Source organism: Lampetra planeri, chromosome 43 (assembly GCF_965212315.1).
Source record: "Lampetra planeri chromosome 43, kcLamPlan1.2.h2, whole genome shotgun sequence".
Taxonomy (NCBI): domain Eukaryota; kingdom Metazoa; phylum Chordata; class Hyperoartia; order Petromyzontiformes; family Petromyzontidae; genus Lampetra; species Lampetra planeri.
This window is the reverse complement of record NC_136149.1, coordinates 4730303-4752063: the sequence shown is the minus strand read 5'-3', so window position 1 is coordinate 4752063 and position 21761 is coordinate 4730303. Positions and strand designations below refer to the sequence as shown.

The 21761-nt window shown below is 46.7% G+C and overlaps 1 protein-coding gene across 1 annotated transcript in view; it reads left to right on the top strand.

Moving 5' to 3' along the window:
* LOC144732616 (uncharacterized) overlaps positions 1-20774 on the top strand; it is a 146662-nt gene extending 125888 nt beyond the window's left edge. Inside the window, exons 49-52 of the mRNA XM_078614111.1 lie at positions 6924-7101; positions 8628-8742; positions 12291-12463; positions 13783-20774. Of these exons, the coding sequence (XP_078470237.1) occupies positions 6924-7101; positions 8628-8742; positions 12291-12463; positions 13783-13864 (548 nt within the window). The 3' untranslated portion in view covers positions 13865-20774. The remainder of the gene's footprint in view (positions 1-6923; positions 7102-8627; positions 8743-12290; positions 12464-13782) is intronic.
* Positions 20775-21761: the final 987 nt, after the last annotated feature.

Genomic DNA, 21761 nt, shown 5'->3' with positions numbered 1-21761 from the left:
ACACAGTGTCAGTTAACTCTACTGCACCGTGTCAGTTAACTTTACTGCACCGTGTCAGTTAACTCTACTGCACCGTGTCAGTTAACTCTACTGCACCGTGTCAATTAACTCTACTGCACCGCATCAGTTAACTCTACTACACCATGTCAGTTAACTCTACTGCACCGTGTCAGTTAACTCTACTGCACCGTGCCAGTTAACTTTACTGCACCATGTCAGTTAACTCTACTGCACATTGTCAGTTAACTCTACTGCACTGTGTCAGTTAACTCTACTGCACCGTGTCAGTTAACTCTACTGCACCGTGCCAGTTAACTCTACTGCACCGTGTCAGTTTACTCTACTGCACCGTGCCAGTTAACTCTACTGCACCGTGTCAGTTAACTCTACTGCACCACGTCAGTTAACTCTACTGCACCACATCAGTTAACTCTACTGCACCGTGTCAGTTAACTCTACTGCACCGTGTCAGTTAACTCTACTGCACCACGTCAGATAACTCTACTGCACCGTATCAGTTAACTCTACTGCACCGTGTCAGTTAACTCTACTGCACCACGTCAGATAACTCTACTGCACCGTATCAATTAACTCTACTGCACCGTGTCAGTTAACTCTACTGCACCACGTCAGTTAACTCTACTGCACCACGTCAGTTAACTCTACTGCACTACGTCAGTTAACTCTACTGCACCACGTCAGTTAACTCTACTGCACCACGTCAGTTAACTCTACTGCACCGTGTCAGTTAACTCTACTGCACCGTGCCATTTAACTCTACTGCACCGTGTCAGTTAACTCTACTGCACCGTGTCAGTTAACTCTACTGCACCGTGTCAGTTAACTCTACTGCACCACGTCAGTTAACTCTACTGCACCACGTCAGTTAACTCTACTGCACTACGTCAGTTAACTCTACTGCACCACGTCAGTTAACTCTACTGCACCACGTCAGTTAACTCTACTGCACTGTGTCAGTTAACTCTACTGCACCGTGCCATTTAACTCTACTGCACCGTGTCAGTTAACTCTACTGCACCGTGTCAGTTAACTCTACTGCACCGTGTCAGTTAACTCTACTGCACCGTGTCAGTTAACTCTACTGCACCGTGTCAGTTAACTCTACTACACCGTGTCAGTTAACTCTACTGCACCGTGTCAGTTAATTCTACTGCACCGTGTCAGTTATCTCTACTGCACCGTGTCAGTTAACTCTACTGCACCGTGTCAGTTAACTCTACTACACAGTGTCAGTTAACTCTACTGCACCGTGTCAGTTAACTCTACTGCACCGTGTCAGTTAACTCTACTGCACCGTGTCAGTTAACTCTACTGCACCGTGTCAATTAACTCTACTGCACCGCATCAGTTAACTCTACTACACCATGTCAGTTAACTCTACTGCACAGTGTCAGTTAACTCTACTGCACCGTGCCAGTTAACTCTACTGCACCATGTCAGTTAACTCTACTGCACATTGTCAGTTAACTCTACTGCACTGTGTCAGTTAACTCTACTGCACCGTGTGAGTTAACTCTACTGCACCGTGCCAGTTAACTCTACTGCACCGTGTCAGTTAACTCTACCGCACCGTGCCAGTTAACTCTACTGCACCGTGTCAGTTAACTCTACTGCACCACGTCAGTTAACTCTACTGCACCACATCAGTTAACTCTACTGCACCGTGTCAGTTAACTCTACTGCACCGTGTCAGTTAACTCTACTGCACCACGTCAGATAACTCTACTGCACCGTATCAGTTAACTCTACTGCACCGTGTCAGTTAACTCTACTGCACCACGTCAGTTAACTCTACTGCACCACGTCAGTTAACTCTACTGCACTACGTCAGTTAACTCTACTGCACCACGTCAGTTAACTCTACTGCACCACGTCAGTTAACTCTACTGCACCGTGTCAGTTAACTCTACTGCACCGTGCCATTTTCTCTACTGCACCGTGTCAGTTAACTCTACTGCACCGTGTCAGTTAACTCTACTGCACCGTGTCAGTTAGCTCTACTACACCACGTCAGTTAACTCTACTGAACCACGTCAGTTAACTCTACTGCACTACGTCAGTTAACTCTACTGCACCACGTCAGTTAACTCTACTGCACTACGTCAGTTAACTCTACTACACCGTGTCAGTTAACTCTACTGCACCGTGTCAGTTAACTCTACTGCACCACGTCAATTAACTCTACTGCACCGCATCAGTTAACTCTACTACACCGTGTCAGTTAACTCTACTGCACCGTGTCAGTTAACTCTACTGCACCGTGCCAGTTAACTCTACTGCACCGTGTCAGTTAACTCTACTGCACAGTGTCAGTTAACTCTACTGCACTACGTCAGTTAACTCTACTGCACCACGTCAGTTAACTCTACTGCACCATGTCAGTTAACTCTACTACACCGTGTCAGTTAACTCTACTGCACTACGTCAGTTAACTCTACTGCACTACGTCAATTAACTCTACTGCACCGCATCAGTTAACTCTACTACACCGTGTCAGTTAACTCTACTGCACCGTGTCAGTTAACTCTACTGCACCGTGCCAGTTAACTCTACTGCACAGTGTCAGTTAACTCTACTGCACTGTGTCAGTTAATTCAACTGCACCGTGTCAGTTAACTCTACTGCACCGTGCCAGTTAACTCTACTGCACCGTGTCAGTTAACTCTACTGCACCGTGCCAGTTAACTCTACTGCACCGTGTCAGTTAACTCTACTGCACCACGTCAGTTAACTCTACTGCACCACATCAGTTAACTCTACTGCACCGCGTCAGTTAACTCTACTGCACCGTGTCAGTTAACTCTACTGCACCACGTCAGATAACTCTACTGCACCGTATCAGTTAACTCTACTGCACCCTGTCAGTTAACTCTACTGCACCACGTCAGTTAACTCTACTGCACCACGTCAGTTAACTCTACTGCACTACGTCAGTTAACTCTACTGCACCACGTCAGTTAACTCTACTGCACCACGTCAGTTAACTCTACTGCACCGTGTCAGTTAACTCTACTGCACCGTGCCATTTAACTCTACTGCACCGTGTCAGTTAACTCTACTGCACCGTGTCAGTTAACTCTACTGCACCGTGTCAGTTAACTCTACTACACCACGTCAGTTAACTCTACTGCACCACGTCAGTTAACTCTACTGCACTACGTCAGTTAACTCTACTGCACCAGGCCAGTTAACTCTACTGCACCACGTCAGTTAACTCTACTGCACTGTGTCAGTTAACTCTACTGCACCGTGCCATTTAACTCTACTGCACCGTGTCAGTTAACTCTACTGCACCGTGTCAGTTAACTCTACTGTACCGTGTCAGTTAACTCCACTGCACCGTGTCAGTTAACTCTACTACACCATGTCAGTTAACTCTACTGCACCATGTCAGTTAACTCTACTGCACCGTGTCAGTTAACTCTGCTACACCGTGTCAGTTAACTCTACTGCACCGTGTCAGTTAACTCTACTACACCGTGTCAGTTAACTCTACTGCACCGTGTCAGTTAACTCCACTGCACCGTGTCAGTTAACTCTACTGCACCGTGTCAGTTAACTCTACTGCACCGTGTCAGTTAACTTTACTGCACCGTGTCAGTTAACTCTACTGCACCGTGTCAGTTAACTCTACTGCACCGTGTCAGTTAACTCTACTGCACCGTGTCAGTTAACTCTACTGCACCACGTCAGTTAACTCTACTGCACCACGTCAGTTAACTCTACTGCACCGTGTCAGTTAACTCTACTGCACCATGTCAGTTAACTCTACTGCACCGTGTCAGTTAACTCTACTGCACCGTGTCAGTTAACTCTACTGCACCACGTCAGTTAACTCTACTGCACCATGTCAGTTAACTCTACTGCACCATGTCAGTTAACTCTACTGCACCACGTCAGTTAACTCTACTGCACCGTGTCAGTTAACTCTACTACACCGTGTCAGTTAACTCTACTGCACCATGTCAGTTAACTCTACTGCACCGTGTCAGTTAACTCTACTGCACCATGTCAGTTAACTCTACTGCACCACGTCAGTTAACTCTACTGCACCACATCAGTTAACTCTACTGCACCGCGTCAGTTAACTCTACTGCACCGTGTCAGTTAACTCTACTGCACCACGTCAGATAACTCTACTGCACCGTATCAGTTAACTCTACTGCACCGTGTCAGTTAACTCTACTGCACCACGTCAGTTAACTCTACTGCACCACGTCAGTTAACTCTACTGCACTACGTCAGTTAACTCTAGTGCACCAGGCCAGTTAACTCTACTGCACCACGTCAGTTAACTCTACTGCACTGTGTCAGTTAACTCTACTGCACCGTGCCATTTAACTCTACTGCACCGTGTCAGTTAACTCTACTGCACCGTGTCAGTTAACTCTACTGTACCGTGTCAGTTAACTCCACTGCACCGTGTCAGTTAACTCTACTACACCGTGTCAGTTAACTCTACTGCACCATGTCAGTTAACTCTACTGCACCGTGTCAGTTAACTCTGCTACACCGTGTCAGTTAACTCTACTGCACCGTGTCAGTTAACTCTACTACACCGTGTCAGTTAACTCTACTGCACCGTGTCAGTTAACTCCACTGCACCGTGTCAGTTAACTCTACTGCACCGTGTCAGTTAACTCTACTGCACCGTGTCAGTTAAATTTACTGCACCGTGTCAGTTAACTCTACTGCACCGTGTCAGTTAACTCTACTGCACCGTGTCAGTTAACTCTACTGCACCGTGTCAGTTAACTCTACTGCACCATGTCAGTTAACTCTACTGCACCACGTCAGTTAACTCTACTGCACCGTGTCAGTTAACTCTACTGCACCATGTCAGTTAACTCTACTGCACCGTGTCAGTTAACTCTACTGCACCGTGTCAGTTAACTCTACTGCACCACGTCAGTTAACTCTACTGCACCATGTCAGTTAACTCTACTGCACCATGTCAGTTAACTCTACTGCACCACGTCAGTTAACTCTACTGCACCGTGTCAGTTAACTCTACTACACCGTGTCAGTTAACTCTACTGCACCATGTCAGTTAACTCTACTGCACCGTGTCAGTTAACTCTACTGCACCATGTCAGTTAACTCTACTGCACCACGTCAGTTAACTCTACTGCACCACATCAGTTAACTCTACTGCACCGCGTCAGTTAACTCTACTGCACCGTGTCAGTTAACTCTACTGCACCACGTCAGATAACTCTACTGCACCGTATCAGTTAACTCTACTGCACCGTGTCAGTTAACTCTACTGCACCACGTCAGTTAACTCTACTGCACCACGTCAGTTAACTCTACTGCACTACGTCAGTTAACTCTAGTGCACCACGTCAGTTAACTCTACTGCACCACGTCAGTTAACTCTACTGCACCGTGCTATTTAACTCTACTGCACCGTGTCAGTTAACTCTACTGCACCGTGTCAGTTAACTCTACTGCACCGTGTCAGTTAACTCTACTACACCACGTCAGTTAACTCTACTGCACCACGTCAGTTAACTCTACTGCACTACGTCAGTTAACTCTACTGCACCACGCCAGTTAACTCTACTGCACCACGTCAGTTAACTCTACTGCACTGTGTCAGTTAACTCTACTGCACCGTGCCATTTAACTCTACTGCACCGTGTCAGTTAACTCTACTGCACCGTGTCAGTTAACTCTACTGTACCTTCTCAGTTAACTCCACTGCACCGTGTCAGTTAACTCTACTACACCGTGTCAGTTAACTCTACTGCACCATGTCAGTTAACTCTACTGCACCGTGTCAGTTAACTCTGCTACACCGTGTCAGTTAACTCTACTGCACCGTGTCAGTTAACTCTACTACACCGTGTCAGTTAACTCTACTGCACCGTGTCAGTTAACTCCACTGCACCGTGTCAGTTAACTCTACTGCACCGTGTCAGTTAACTCTACTGCACCGTGTCAGTTAACTCTACTGCACCGTGTCAGTTAACTCTACTGCACCGTATCAGTTAACTCTACTGCACCGTGTCAGTTAACTCTACTGCACCACGTCAGTTAACTCTACTGCACCATGTCAGTTAACTCTACTGCACCATGTCAGTTAACTCTACTGCACCACGTCAGTTAACTCTACTGCACCGTGTCAGTTAACTCTACTACACCGTGTCAGTTAACTCTACTGCACCATGTCAGTTAACTCTACTGCACCGTGTCAGTTAACTCTACTGCACCATGTCAGTTAACTCTACTGCACCGTGTCAGTTAACTCTACTGCACCGTGTCAGTTAACTCTACTGCACCGCGCCAGTTAACTCTACTGCACCATGTCAGTTAACTCTACTGCACCGTGTCAGTTAACTCTACTGCACCGTGTCAGTTAACTCTACTGCACCGTGTCAGTTAACTCTACTACACCGTGTCAGTTAACTCTACTGCACCATGTCAGTTAACTCTACTGCACCGTGTCAGTTAACTCTACTGCACCATGTCAGTTAACTCTACTGCACCGTGTCAGTTAACTCTACTGCACCGTGTCAGTTAACTCTACTGCACCGCGCCAGTTAACTCTACTGCACCATGTCAGTTAACTCTACTGCACCGTGTCAGTTAACTCTACTGCACCGTGTCAGTTAACTCTACTGCACCGTGTCAGTTAACTCTACTGCACCATGTCAGTTAACTCTACTGCACCGTGTCAGTTAACTTTACTGCACCGCGCCAGTTAACTCTACTCTGTTTTGTCCGTTAACTCTACTCCGCTGTGTCTGTTAACTCTACTGCACTACGTCTGTTAACTCTACTGCACTACGTCTGTTAACTCTACTGTGCTCTGTCCGTTAACTCTACTCCGCTGTGTCTGTTAACTCTACTGCACTACGTCGGTTAACTCGACTCCGCCGCGGCGGTCCGTCTGGTAGGCACGGCGGGCAGCTGTCTGCGTCGCTTCAGCACGATGCCCTTCATGTTCTGCAACCTGAACAACGTCTGCAACTTCGCGTCACGCAACGACTACTCCTACTGGCTCTCCACGCCGCAGCCCATGACCATGAACATGGCTCCTGTCCACGGCCAGGAGATCCAACCTTTCATCAGCAGGTGTGAGGCCCATTTAGAAATGTTTACGCGAAATCTGTGAGTTTTTTGTTTAACATTTTTTTATTCGAATTTTTTGTTTGCACGGTAAGATCTCCAAATGTGCTCAAGAGAGAAGTCGTTACCGCACCCACTCGCGAAGGATTTCCTCGTTGTGCCGCCGCATCCGTGATTGACGGTGCACACGACAATTATTATATATTATTTTTTTTATGTTAGCAAGTTCGTGACCCGTTGCTCCCTTCTTTTTCGGAGGCTGACATTGGTCGTACACGTTTTTTTTTGTCCTAAATAAAACACAGCTGCTTTGGCACGGGAAGCGCTGCCTGAATAAATAACTTTGACGGATATATCGGCAAAGTAGGTCCTTTGGCTGTTGCTTGTTTCCGCTGTGGCTGAGTTCAGAATCCTGCGCACAAGATCGGGGATGTGATGTCACCGCGCGCTACAGGTTTAACTTTAGAGACAGATGTGCCCTTCTCACGAAATGTATTTTACCCGGATGAAAGTGCACCTCAGAATTTTAATGTTGCTGTGACAGTTGTAGTGTAACTACTATTCGTACTTTTTGTCGTTAAATTTTTTTTAATGAGGATACACAAAGCTAAATACTAAATTACGGTGATGTTTTGCATGTAAATTCCAACGTGATGAAAAGACTAATGGTCCAAAGTAAATTTGGGCCATCCTGTGCATTGGTGGCATGCCAAAGCAATGCCGCATTGCTAATATGGGCTGTGCCCACGCTATTGTGCCACTATCACCACCAGCATCTCGTCTGCCAGGCATGTTACGTGACGATGCATCAACTCATACTTTTGCAGAAATGTTTCTTGACCACCTTCGTGACAAATGCAGAATTCCCTGAAAGCCGCGGTAGAAATAAGCATCGTTTCGATTCAAATTGCTCATCATTTTCTTCATACACATGCCGCACGTGCGCTTAAACAATCGATGCTTTTATCTTCAATCCGTGCTACGTTCTAGCCCTTATGTTCACGTTACTCCCTGCAGAGACGCTACGATTACCACGATGTGAAACAAAGTTTGGCGAATCGTACGATTCGTAACAAACAAAACTACCTCCCTAGCGTCTCCATGCGCTGTGCAGAAGGGCCGTTGCCCGAAACGTTGCCTATTATATCCTTTTTTTTTCTAAGGTCACAGTGCAATTGACAGATGTGTTGAGTTGTGTTGCTTGTGCACCACTTCCAATGTGCAGCAGCTGCATCGCCAAATCGTTTGTTACAATTTACAGAGTGACTGTGTGTGTGTCGGGGGGGTGGTGAGGTGTGCGGGTGGTGGTGGGTAAATTGTTTCATGCCTTTGGCCCACACCGGCCGAGAAACATCTGCTCGGTATAACCGCGGTGCTGCGCGGTAAACATCGAGTTTTGCGGATCCGCACACCGGCTCGGACCACGTGGTTATTTCAACGGCGGTGCGTGCGTGCGCGCGCACGCGAGCGAGAACTGCCTCCGCCCGTTGTGACTGTGGTCTCCGTGGTAACCGCCGTAAACGTCTCCACAGATGTGCGGTGTGCGAAGCGCCGGCGATGGTGATCGCTGTTCACAGCCAATCCATCGTGATCCCCCCGTGTCCCAACGGATGGGCCTCCATTTGGATCGGCTACTCGTTCATGATGGTATGTCTTGGCATGCGCACACGTGCACACACGAGCGCGCAAAGACAAAGATGCCCCGTATAGCCTTTATAAGCTACAGAGCTACTAACTATTTTGATTTTACCAGGTAAGGCCCACTGAGCTGTATAGCTCTTTTTCAGAAGCCACCTGGCCACGCATGATTGCCTAATTGAAGTGGCTTATCATGGGGAAATTTATAGCAGCCAAATACTCTAAACACGTGTTTCTAGATGTGGAGGGAAAACCGGAGGACCTGGAGTGAGAGGACATGCAAACTCCAAATATACAGGCATTAGGCTCGGGATCGAACCCACGACCTCCTGTATACCAGGCAAGGTAGTTAAAATCTCCTAGCCACCATGGAACCCCATAACAGACTGTTGGGTAAAAATTCTGTTGGCGAGTAGCGCTGGCATGACGACACGCAAGGGAGTGGTGTGGCCAGCACCACCGCACCCGGTCCACCCATCATCTCCCCAATTACCACCACCCCGGGTGCTAATTTTTAAAGGCTGCGTTGACCTCGGGGAGGCTTCAGGACCAGCTCAGGTATTCGCCGTGAATTATGGGCTTGAGCAGGAGTCGAACTCGGGTAGCCTGGTTCGTGGGGGAGTGTGCTCACCACTGCACCACCGCTCCCCACGTGCACATATATGTACACATGAGCAAACGTTAACACACACACGTACCACGTGAACACGTGCATATCAGCATACGTACACATGTGCATACATACATACACTTGCACACATGTGGTATTTATATATATGCAAAAAAAAATTCTGAGAATAAAGTGATAAAAATAGATGCGACAACACAATTGCTTGACCTAGTTAAAAGCATAGTCCTCCTGCAGTGATCGTAGAATTGATTCGCCGGGCAGAGGGAGACGCAATAGTGAGTCCATTCATCATCATTATGGTCTCCGGCCGTCAGATCTTTATTTAAATCAGGTGAGAGTCTATTGAGAGCAAACGTCTCCGTTTCAAGGGAGAGCTGGGTCACGAGGTGCATCATCGGTCCCCGGACACCCATCCTTTTCACAAATCCACGCCAACCAAAGTGGTGAAGTATGGCCACATAACTCCCCCCCCACCCCTTCCCTCCACCCCCCCCACTTTCCTCCCACCAACCCCAACCAACACCGTATGGGGAGGCCTTAGACCAGCAGTGGAATGACAAAGGGCCTGGGAATTATTATTATTTTATCAGTGGAGTGTTCATGAGCTCCACATGATGATGTTACACCAAAGACGCTTCCAGATAAACAGAGCTCAACGGGTTTTTGGCAGAGAGCGGAGACAAACAGAAACATCTTAGCACGTGCCGGCAATTCTCTGTGCGGGGGATATCACTGTTTTCCCTTAGCCTTCTTATATATGTCAACTGATACAACATACGCCACGGGATAAATGGCTCCATTTGTGTGCGCATGTAGATATGTATTGATGATTGCGATGCGTACATGTAGTTGTGTGTCGCTGTCTCTGCACGCACGTACAATTAATACAAAAAAACTGGCAACAATTTTCATTACATGAGTAAAATAATATTCGCCGAGCAATAACTGTCCATCGGAGAGACTTAGCCAGCGCTTGCAGATATCCTGGGTTCAATTCCAGGCTTCCTACACCCTGGCGAGATGTTAACTACCTCGCCTGGTATGCAGGAGGTCGTGGGTTCGATCCGAACTCTGTTGTTGTATATTTGGAGTTTGCGTGTTCTCCCCTTGGTCCCATGGATGTTTTCCAGGTCCTTCGGGTTTTCCCTTCACTTGTAGAAACATACGTTTAGAGTTTTTGGCTGCTACAATTTTCCACATGATAAGCCACTTCGTTGAACTATCATTTGTGGCCAGGTTGCTTCGTCTATGACTGCAACACAAAACTCACTTTTGACCCTTTACTACATACAATATAAACTTTATCACAAAATTCTATGGTATAAAAATCATATTTAAAGTTCAACATGACAGTGATTTAATTGAATATGATGACAATTCTGTTGCATTACTTTCCTTCTCGTGTCCTGCCAGTCGTAAATGTATCCAGAATCGGGATGTGAGTGATGATAAGGCCAGCAGTGGATTGACCATGGCACTCAATAATAATTTCAACTCACGGTATACGCTCACTTTCGAAGGGAGAGAACGACTCAGAAGCACGAGGAACCACTATCAGGAAAGATAGCCACATGCTGAGCCGACAACAACAATTGCCCAAGCCCCACGGTCCTCTATATATTAAGATGTTTTCAGCCAATTAATGAGTGTGTACATGTGGGAGTAAACCGGAGAATCTGGAGAAAATGCATGTGCTCTAGGTGGAAACACTCTATCCCATACAGATGTAAAACAGGTGGAGTCCAAATTTTTGCTGTATTGCCTTCTGGTGAGCTAGGGCACACGATGATGATGATGTGGCCCGGTTTGTTTATAGATTATTTGGCTGCTTCTATAAATTCCCACGTTGTCATAATGATGATGATGATAAATCCACTTCAATGAGCTGCCACATGTGGCCAGGTCACTTCTGAAAAAGAGCCAATAGCTCATTGGGCAACACCTGGTAAATAAAATAGTTCAATTTTGTTTGAAGTCTCTCCTCCAAAAACTTCATCTTGCACCCCATGCCTTTTTTAGACCCCCTTAATTGCTTCCTTTCTCTCCTTCCCCTGCTCGGTCCGTGCCGTTCCCTCCCGTTTCCTCCTCCGCAACCTCTGCGCTCTCTGAGACGTTTGTTCATTTACGGGCGCATTTACCAACGAGAATTTGCCAATGACGCAGTTAAAAAGTTGCGAACATGAGGGTTCACCTGTCACGGACGGTGAGCTTGCCCGCCGCTGACTCGTCACGGAGCATGAACCATCACGCGAATTCCGGTCGTCCGCGCAGTGGAGGCTTTTTGATGGCCATCGAGCAAAGATGGTCACCGCATCAGACGCTTACAGACGCGCTTCCAGATGCGCTCCTGCGGTAATCTGGATCATCCTCTTCCGATGTTAGAAAGCCACTTGAATCAAAATTGAAAACGAATTTCTTTAGTTTTTTGTCCTCCGATTAGCGCGGTTGGCTACGTACGGTGTGAAAGAAGTTCTACGTGTTTGTATTGTATGGTATGGGTCTCCTCATCTCACCTCCATCGCCACTAGAGGCACTATACTATTGTAAACTAAACTTTGTTTTAAACCAGGTGAGGCCCACTGAGCTATGCGGCTTTTTTTCAGCAGCGACCTGACCACCAACGATAGCTCAACGAAGTGGCACATCGTGTGGAAATTTACAGCGGCCAAACACTCTAAACGCGTGATATTGATTCTAAATGTGGAGGGAAAAAACCGGAGGACCCGGAGAAAATACACGTGACCATGGGGAGAGAGAGAGAGAGACACGCAAACTCCAAATATACAACAGGCGTCAGGGTCGGGATCCAACCCACGATCTCCCGCATACCTGGCGAGGGAGTTAACATCTCGCCACCGCGGCACCCCACTACATGCATGACCGAACTGTGCCGATCCCCCGCCCCCCCCAACGCCGTCGTGTGCAGCACACGAGTGCCGGTGCTGAGGGCTCGGGCCAGGCCCTGGCATCGCCTGGCTCCTGCCTCGAGGAGTTCCGCTCAGCGCCCTTCATCGAGTGCCACGGCCGCGGAACGTGCAACTACTACGCCAACTCCTACAGCTTCTGGCTCGCCACCGTCGAGAACAACGAGATGTTCAAGTGAGTGAGCCAGGGGGGGCGGGCATTCCTAGAAAATGCCGTGTTGGGCAAAAGCCACGTTCGACAAGTAAATAGACCTAAAGGGAACTAAAGGGTTGCGTTCCTGCGTTCTTTAATTATCACCCCCGCTCCCTATTTGTTGAACTAATTCTACAAGATTTCCGCCCTTGTTATTGAACAGAAGTCCCGCGGTTAACAGTGACATCGGTGAACGGTTTTTGTGGTTGACGTTTCGCCTCCCATAGGACCAGCATGGTTTCGCTGACGTGAACATTTTGATAGCGGTGGTAGGTTTACGTTATGCGCGCCATTTTCAGCCAATCTGATGTCCGCAACGACCGCACGGCTAGATGAATGCGGCGGTGTGTGAACGTTTGCTTCCTGCCGTGTTGAGTGCGTCACATTATCACGCAACAAAAACACACACACACTCACAAAAGCGTACATGGTAAATAAATCGTTCTCACGGTCGATTCGTTCACACCTTCCAACGGACGCTGCACTATCACGGCACTACTTTTCGACATCCACAGCGTATGAATCGTCATCACCTTCATCAGCCGGATGAAAGCCTCTCCAGGCTGCCACCATCTCTCACGGCCCTTCCGATGTCGATAGCCTATTAGCCCTTTCCCATTCCGATGACGTACGTGTTACGAGTGCGTCATCGGAACGGCATCGGAACAAAAACTAAACTAAAATATCTTTTACACCATTGGTACCTCAAATGCTTACCCCGAGCTCTCATACTCTGATGGTGCATTGTCTTTGAGTTGTGCGCCTTTTGGCGTCATCTGGTCCAACCCATGTGAGACTAGGCTCTAAGGAAAGCTGTCTCGGGTGTGGACCAATCAACTTCAAGGACAGTGCATACATTATCAGAGTTGTGTTTTTTGTTTGCATTATGACTGCAGGTATTGTGGTCTATGCAAACATGACTCCTCGTAAAAAAAGGTGTCAGGTTTGTTGCCAGATAAAAGGGTAAAAAAACAATTATCTTATTATAAAATATCTTTACCGGTACCGAGGCTCCCACAAGGCCATGCGGGAGGGCGTGTGGCACAGTTGGGCACCAGCTGTCTTAGATTTCGGCGGTCAGGTCGCTACAGTTCTCTGCGGTGAGTAACAACGTCTGCAAAAGCAAGGGCGCTACTCCGCTCGCGTGTTCCGAGATTCGGCGGTGAACGGGACACCGCCCCCCACCCTGCAACCTGGAGGCGTCTCCGAGTACGGGAAAGGGTTAACACAGATAGCCAATGTCCTGTTTACACTCAAACATCACCCTCTGCCTCCCCCCCCCCGGCCCTCGTCACTTTCAGGAAGCCACAGTCGGAAACGCTCAAGGCTGGAGAGCTGCGTTCGAGGATAAGCCGGTGCCAAGTCTGCATGAGGAAGACATAACGCTCCTTCCAAAGGGGGGGTGGGGGGGGGTGATTATAACACAGCAATGATTTCACAAGGGTGCTCTCTGTGTAAATGATACAAACTCTATGCATATTTTATTGTGTGTACCTCAGGCGTCTTATGTTGTGTAACGCAGGCCTTCCAACTCGGCAGCACATCCGCCAGAGGTTTTCTGCTCCCCCCCCCACCACCACCATCATCACCCCCCCCCCCACCGATGGGGAGACGGAACAGCTGCGTCCACGATGCACTGCGCTTCACGCAAAGCACACGCGCACCCGTAGGAATTTGCACGTGGAATGCGCGGGGGCAGCCCGGGAGGTGTGTGTGTGTGCAGGAGTGAGCGTAAAGACGCGGGGAAATCTGTTCCGTGTTTGTTTTTTTTCTAAGTTGTTTTAAACACGGGGGGGGGGGGGTGGAAAACTCCCTCCAGATGTGCTGCCCACTTTACTTCTGACGCAAGATGAGCATATAAAGGGGAGATGTTGGAGAGAAAAAAAAAGGACACGTCAGAAAATCAACGTCTTTGATCGTACGTGTACATATACACATTTTAATATGTATTGTACATTACGTATGTGTTTATGTGCTGGTGTGTTTATATATATAATATATAGCACACGAAACACATCTGCACATAAAACACAAAATCAATAAGGGGTCTTCAACGTGAATGTCCTGTTAATCGCTTTAATCATTTATAACAAAAAAACTAAAAGAATGCTTTGGTCAAGGATTATATTTAAACCGTAGGACACTATTTTGGTTTCGGGGTTTTCCTTCTCTAAATGTGCCACATTTTTTTTAGGGATTAAACAACAACAAAACAACTCCCGCAGTGAAAGAGCTCCAGTGCACATTTTTTACATTAAAAAATGCACCCTGGAGTTTTCTCATTAGACGTTTATTTTTTTTAAACCTTGGACAGTTTTTAAAATGTGTTTTTAAAGCAAAAAATGAGCTGCCACTCAAAATGGAAAGAATTAAAAGCCATCTCTCTCTGATAAAAAAAAACATTACACTTAAGACGACTCCTCATTTTGTAAAAGTTTTGGAAGGTCTGGATTGGCAATTGCTAAGCTCCAAAAGACTGCTGTTATAGAAAGGCTTGGCGCATATAATAATATTATTTTTTATATAATGTGACTGATCTTTAACTATTCATATGGTGCTGTTGCATAGATTAAGCTACACATGCCACACTCACAAACCCCCAGAAGCCTTGTATTAGTTCCTTCACTTACAAACAAAATGACAACAACAAAAACTGGCCAGTGCAGTTTTAAGTGGATTATATTACTTGAATGCATGTCGTATTAATCATTTGATTTCGTTTTTCCTTCTCTCTAATGTCAGACCACTAAGTGTCTCCGCAATTTGACGTACGCGAACAGTTGACCTAACACGAGCTGCTGCTGCTGCGTTGAAGCTTGGCCGATTGTGGCAATGCGTGCCAGGCTAGGTGCCGCGTCGAACACCGTTTTAGCGGCGGCAATGTAACGGCGCACCTTCGGCTAACGCCGACGTTACCCGATAACAACGACAACAACAACAATGTTCGGGGGCTCGTAAGGCCACCGAACGGCGAGGGATGACACGCTCTACCCCCTCGCGAGCGACGCGACGAGTTATGCCGACGTGGAGTTTGCCGATTTACACTCTCAAATTCGCAAACGCCCCTTCCCCATCAGCAAGCCGTGCTGTTGACTTCCCTGTCCTCGTTTGTCTCTGCCCGTTACTTGCCTGCATCGTCTATCTATCTCTCTCTCTCCACGTCAAGTAAATACGGCCACCGTTTGCGTGCGCAGCATCTCGAGAAGCGTCGGCGTGCAAGGCACTCCTCGTGATTCTGCACTGCGTTGTTCCGCGTGCCCCGACGACTCGCTGCTGCGGTGTTGCGCGGCGTGTCCGGAGTGTCTCGCGCTGGGCACGGATGAACGCGGGTGACTTGAACATCGTCCGTTCACGCGGCGCAACAACGAATCGGATGGCATCCGCTAGAGAACTACGCTGCCCGGTCACTAGGTAGCTTGAGTGTGCTAGCATTAGACAGAGAGTGCCAAAATAGTGAAATGTTGATTGACCAAACCATGATTCCTCCTCACAGTAATAAAAGCCAGCGAGCCATGGGCTTCATTGATAGGCAGACAGTGTTACACCGCTTGTGAAGCTGTTTACATGTTCACGAATACGTCGCGATAGTTGCCACGTTTGTGCGCAAACATTCAGCTACAAAACACCTACTGGCATTCGTAGTGATGCGCCTATTTTGCCTTCACGTCAATATGTAAACAGACTGATAGAAGTGTGTTACGATTTGTTTTCGTAGATTCTGCTCATGACACGATCAGTGTAAGTCCAGGCCTGCCATGTTAAGCTTCGCTGCTTCATTTGTATTTTTGTTTCGATACACTTGACTGTATCTACTGACGCGCTCACTTTATTGATGATGAATAACGGATGTTGATTTTTTTTTTGTTAAATTCGAATTTTCTCCAATCACGACAAAAAAAAACTGGCCTCACCGAATGCAAAGTCATCATCGACCAGTATCGTGAAGCCATGGTTCTATCCACTGCGGGATGAGGGCCTCCCCAAGGTTCCGTCACCTCTCACGACCGTGCGATGTTGCAAGTACTTACCGAACGCAACGGTCTCCGATGTTGAAGATTTATGGCTGGACCGTGCCTTATTTTCAGCGGAATATTCGACGGAACGTTCCTCTGAAAATTGAGCCGATTTATATTTGCTTAAGACAAGAACAAAAATACAGCCCTTCGGGTTTGTATTTTTGACAATAAAATCAAATCGAGTTTAAAGCTCACCAAGGTTTATTTGTTTTTGTTGCACGCCACTTGCAGCCGCGTTTTCTTTTTGTCTGTGCGGTTTGGCGAGCGTCGTCAATCCGTTCACGCGGTTCGCCGCAGTTTTGACACCGTGACAACTTTGCTAGGCATCTCTCTCTCGCTGTCTGCGTGCGCGATTGGGGAAAAGCATTGCAATCGGAGAGCCCTCACCCATTGATATGCCGTTCCACGCGCGCCGCCAAGACCAAAGATGCGGAACAGTTGAGTGGTTGCACGGAACTCGCGCAAGGCCGTTATAGCATCGTATGTGGGCGAGACCGATCGTGTGTTGAGACTGTGCGTACATGTGTGCGCGAGCGTGTGCGTGTGTGTGATTTTCCCATTGTTGAGTGGAAATTTCCAGTTGACCCTTTCACGGTGGCGGGGGGGGCTCGCATTTTGACAATAACAACAATGCGATGGCGTGGGATGACACCTGGCACGTTGCCAACAGTGGCCACAGCTGAGAGTGACGGCGTGGCTCGCGTGAATCGATAGCTCATTCAAAAATTATCGCGCCGTCACCGGCTTATTCTTTTTTAAAGAGGGGGGGCGGGGGGAGGGGGTGTTCTGGTGCAGGCGGTGATGAATGACATTAGAGAGCTATATTTGGTGAAAGTGTGCATTGGGAATTGTCTTTTTGTTCATTAATGCCTTACATACGAATATGTATTATGGGATGGTGCTAACTTCTCAAAACGTTGGACCGGTAGCGAACTGGGGGTGCTACTATGACGTGTTACGGGACGAAAACGGGCAACGAAACGTGCGTTTGTGTGTGTGTCATTTTAGCGACTGTGTGAGAGCATGGACAAGGTGGCGTATTCCCGTGTCAGGTGGCGAGTGCTGATTCTTCAACATCGGCAACAAATGGCCTTCACAGTGGGTTAGGGCAGGCCGAGAGGTTTTTTATAACATCGGTGTGGGTGCATGGGTGGTGTGTGCGTTCGTGCGCGCGCGGGCCTCTCTAAGCATGGCATGCGTGCGTCAAATATTGCCTCGTGGCAGTTTGGCCGCAAATGCTGCTGCTGTTGCTGCTGTTGCTTCTGCTGCTGCTGTTGTCCCCTCTGCGCGCTGTCCAACGCGTACGCGCAGGTAACGGCAGCGTGCGGCAAGACGCAAATAAATACAACGCAGTCACTCGCATCAAGGACAAGCATTGACAATGTTTTGTTGAAACCCACGCGTCTCTCATATTCGAACGGCCCATAACCTCGCTCGGCTCTTCCCGCCGTTAATGCTGCATTTTACTTATCGCTGTTACATGGAGGGTACAGTCTTACCCGTTTTAAAGAGCAATAATAATAATAATTAGGAGAAGATTCATCATTTCAACTTGTTGGGTGCCGCCCAGTATTCGCTCACTCTCTCGCAGAGAGCCATGCGGCGACTCTGAGCTGCGAGGAAACCGCAGGCAAACGGGTGAGTCGGTGAAATAAAAAAAAAACCCTCCAAGCTCTGCGGTTCTCTACGTAATTGTACGCGTGCATGTTGAACTTTCCTTTCGCACCATACGTAAGCCAACCGTGCTAATCGGAGGTGCGCGGGAGACTGGCAACAGACGAAACGCACGCACGCAACAACAACAAAAACAATTGCCGCGTTGTTTCCTGCAAGGCGTAACTTGCTATCTGCAGTTTCAGCGTAACGTGTTTAAATCTCCCGCGTGAGCGCAAACGCACGCACGCTGGCAAACGTGCAAGTCGACGGCATGTTAATACGCGTTTGGCAATCATATACTGCCCGACGAGTCGGTGCGTCCATCGTTGCCAGACGCTCGTGTTTCCAACATTCACGCGAGGGAAATGAATCGATTTCTCGAGTCAACGTTGCGAGAAATCGGGCAATTCGTTGAAGAACAAGCGTTGTTGGACAGCGGCTGTGAAATCGTGAGCAGGCACGATGGTGATGCGGGGTAAGGGGTGCTAGGGTGATTCATCCAGGCCACAGCGAATGGCTGCAATATTTGATGATTGGCTGCCGTACGCGAAAGTTGAACATATTCATGAACATACATATGTTGAATTTCTTTCCCACTGTACGTAGCCAACCATGCCAATCGGAGGTGCGGGGAAGGACAACAAACCAAACACATAAAACATTTGTTGTAGAGAAATTACTTTTTCAATCTCGATGTAAAGGTGCATAGCTCCAGTGGCTTCCTAATATCGGAAGAGAGAGCGTTCCAGACGGCCGCAGAAGCGCATCTGAAAGCGCGCGATGATGCGCTGAGCACAGTCTTTGTTCCGTGGCTAGCAAGAAGCCGCAAGATGCAAACAGTCGGTGCAGACCGCTGAAATAGAGGTCGTAGGTCAGTTTTTCGAATGTGAAAATGTGTCCGTTTTGCGTGTGAAGGCACAGCTTGTCAGCTTTGCACAACGGTAGCTTCTTCTGGGTTGATGTGAGGTTTTTTTTCGTGCAGAAGCTCATTTTAACCGTACAATAAAAAATTAATAAACTGAAAAAAAATCTAAACAGCGTTTATAACATTTTAAGTCCGAAACGTTGGCGGCCAAAATCAATCTCACTACACACCCCACATTAAAATGTATAACATATTGTTTTTAAATAGATGGAGGTTCTGGTTAATTTCAAAGAGAAGGAACAACTCCCACCGACATAGTACGGTGTTCATGTTTAAAAAGCCGGGAGTTAAGTTTATAAAACAATTGTATTGCTAATTAAGCCAATCAACGGGCTAATAAAAAAAAATCCAAGGGGGCTATTCTGTAAGGCATTGTCGTTTGCAGGTAAAACTAAACTTTTTTTAAAAATAGTATTTCCCAATGGTTTAATCATTCATTTCTGCAAAGCTGAGTGGAGTACAATATTGCCCACGTGATATGCATTCATTAGTTATATAGAACCTTGCCGAACAACTACTAGAGATGCGTAGTTGAATAGGGTGCAAAGATTTCCACTGATTCGCACAATAAGAAAGTCTTGGCTTAATTACCAATATGAAAATGCTTAAACATTTTGGCTTTTTTTATTATTAAGTATGGATATGAGCACCCAAGTGCCTTTTTGTGCAACAAATTTCAATCTTTTGTTTTTCGCACACACGACCTGCCTATGGACCCAACATGCATACATGCCATACGTATATATATCTGTAACGCACTGTTAATCACTGCTGTCAATCCGTCGCTACTAATTATAACAGTCGTGCCTGTTTATACAAACCAAACATCTTATACTGTATTGTGTATTTAGAGTGATTTTTAAAACCCCTGCACAAACCTTTTTTGTTAGTTTGTTTTTTGTTTTGTTAAAAGCTTTACATAGGGCAAACATTCAACACGTTTGGTAGAAAGAAGAACAGGCAATCGCCCACTACTGAAGACATTAAATGTACCGGCACGTGGACCCCCCCCCCAAGCGCTGAATAAATTTGGCGAGTACTTTGGAGAATATTAACTGTCTACAACACATTAACATTTGATCACTTAGAATGTGATTCAGCCATAATAATACGTGTTTATCTTTAACATTAAAAAAAATCAGGGCTTGTGTTTTTCCAATAATGCCGTTAGGTTGTATAAAAGGGGGAGAGGATTGCGGTATTAGCGCTTCAAGTGCTTCGGGGATTTGCGTGTTTATGCAAAAGACTACAACGGGAATGCTAAACCAGCAAACAAAAGTATCTTTAACAAATATTAATTGAAATATATTTAATTTCATTTTCTTTTAACCCCTCCCCCAGGCTTGCATATGCAATATATATTTTGAGTCCTTGATATTTATTACATAAGCAAAATGAAATAATTAAATTGTTCAATGATATACGTATAATTTTTCATAACAATAGTGAAACCATTATAGAATTAGCTCAATAATCTTTGGCTCCAGTGTATTTACGCGTGTTTGGGAAACCAGCTGCCTGAAGGCAAATTTCCGCATTTTAACAAAGTGCGAAAATTGCTAAAATTTTAACAACAAAAAAACTTATTTTGGGGGTTATTTTTTACGTAAAAACCATGCCTTGACCAGCTGTATGCAAACATGACCTTGTTTTGCTGTAAACAAATTTGTCAAGGAATAAAGGACCCTACACAGGACTTGAAGCATCACTGCATTAATGTATGTAATTGGTCATCAGCGGGAACAGAGCCACGCTCTATCCACTGCTGGGTGAAGGCATCGCCCAACAATCCACACTCTTTGGTTGTTTCACGTAGGTATAAAAACAAAATAAAATAAATCACGACGTTTCGGGCGCTACACAAGCGTCCGTCATCAGATCTGAAAGCATGGCCTGCTGCTTTATTTTGTTTTTCTACCTACGTGACTTTACCGAAAGAACCAAAGAGTATGGATTCCTGCAGTCACGAAAGCTTCAGATCAAGATTGCAACAATCCACCTCGGCTCCTCGCTCGAGCTCATCGCAGGCGTTCCATCTCCACGCTGGACGTGTCTCGAGTACTCAGCAGGTCGGCAGCCGACAGCACGGACGGCTGGAGGAAGGAGGCTTGAGATCGTCTAGGAGTAGTGCAGGAAAATTAATTGACCTAGTAATAGGTTTTTACCCTTTCAACTGGTACAACAACTGACACCTTTATACAAGGCATCATGTTTGCAATAACCACAACACAAGCAGTCAAAATGCATTGATAGTGCACTGTCTTTGAGTTGTACGCCTTTTGGCGTCATTTGGTCCAACACCAATGGAGACTAGGCTCTAAGAAAAGCTGTCTCGGGTGTGGACCAATCAACTTCAAGGACAGTGCATATCATTATCAGAGTTGTTTCTTTTTGTTTGCATTTTGACTGCTTGTGTTGTGGTTATTGCAAACATGATGCCTTGTATAAAGGTGTCAGTTTTGTACCAGTCAAAAGGGTAAAAACCTATTACTATATTTTGCCACTGGTAAAGGAGGTCTCATAGTGTGAATGAATTGACCTGCCATCTGAGTGAAGGTTGACTGGGGAGTTTCAACAGGAAAGCTTGGTTGCTGGGGCGAGTGAAATGAGCGGGGAAGTGGTAGGAGAGCGCGTGGATGGGAGGAGAGTGAGGATACAGGGGAGAGGTAGGAGACCGCGTGGA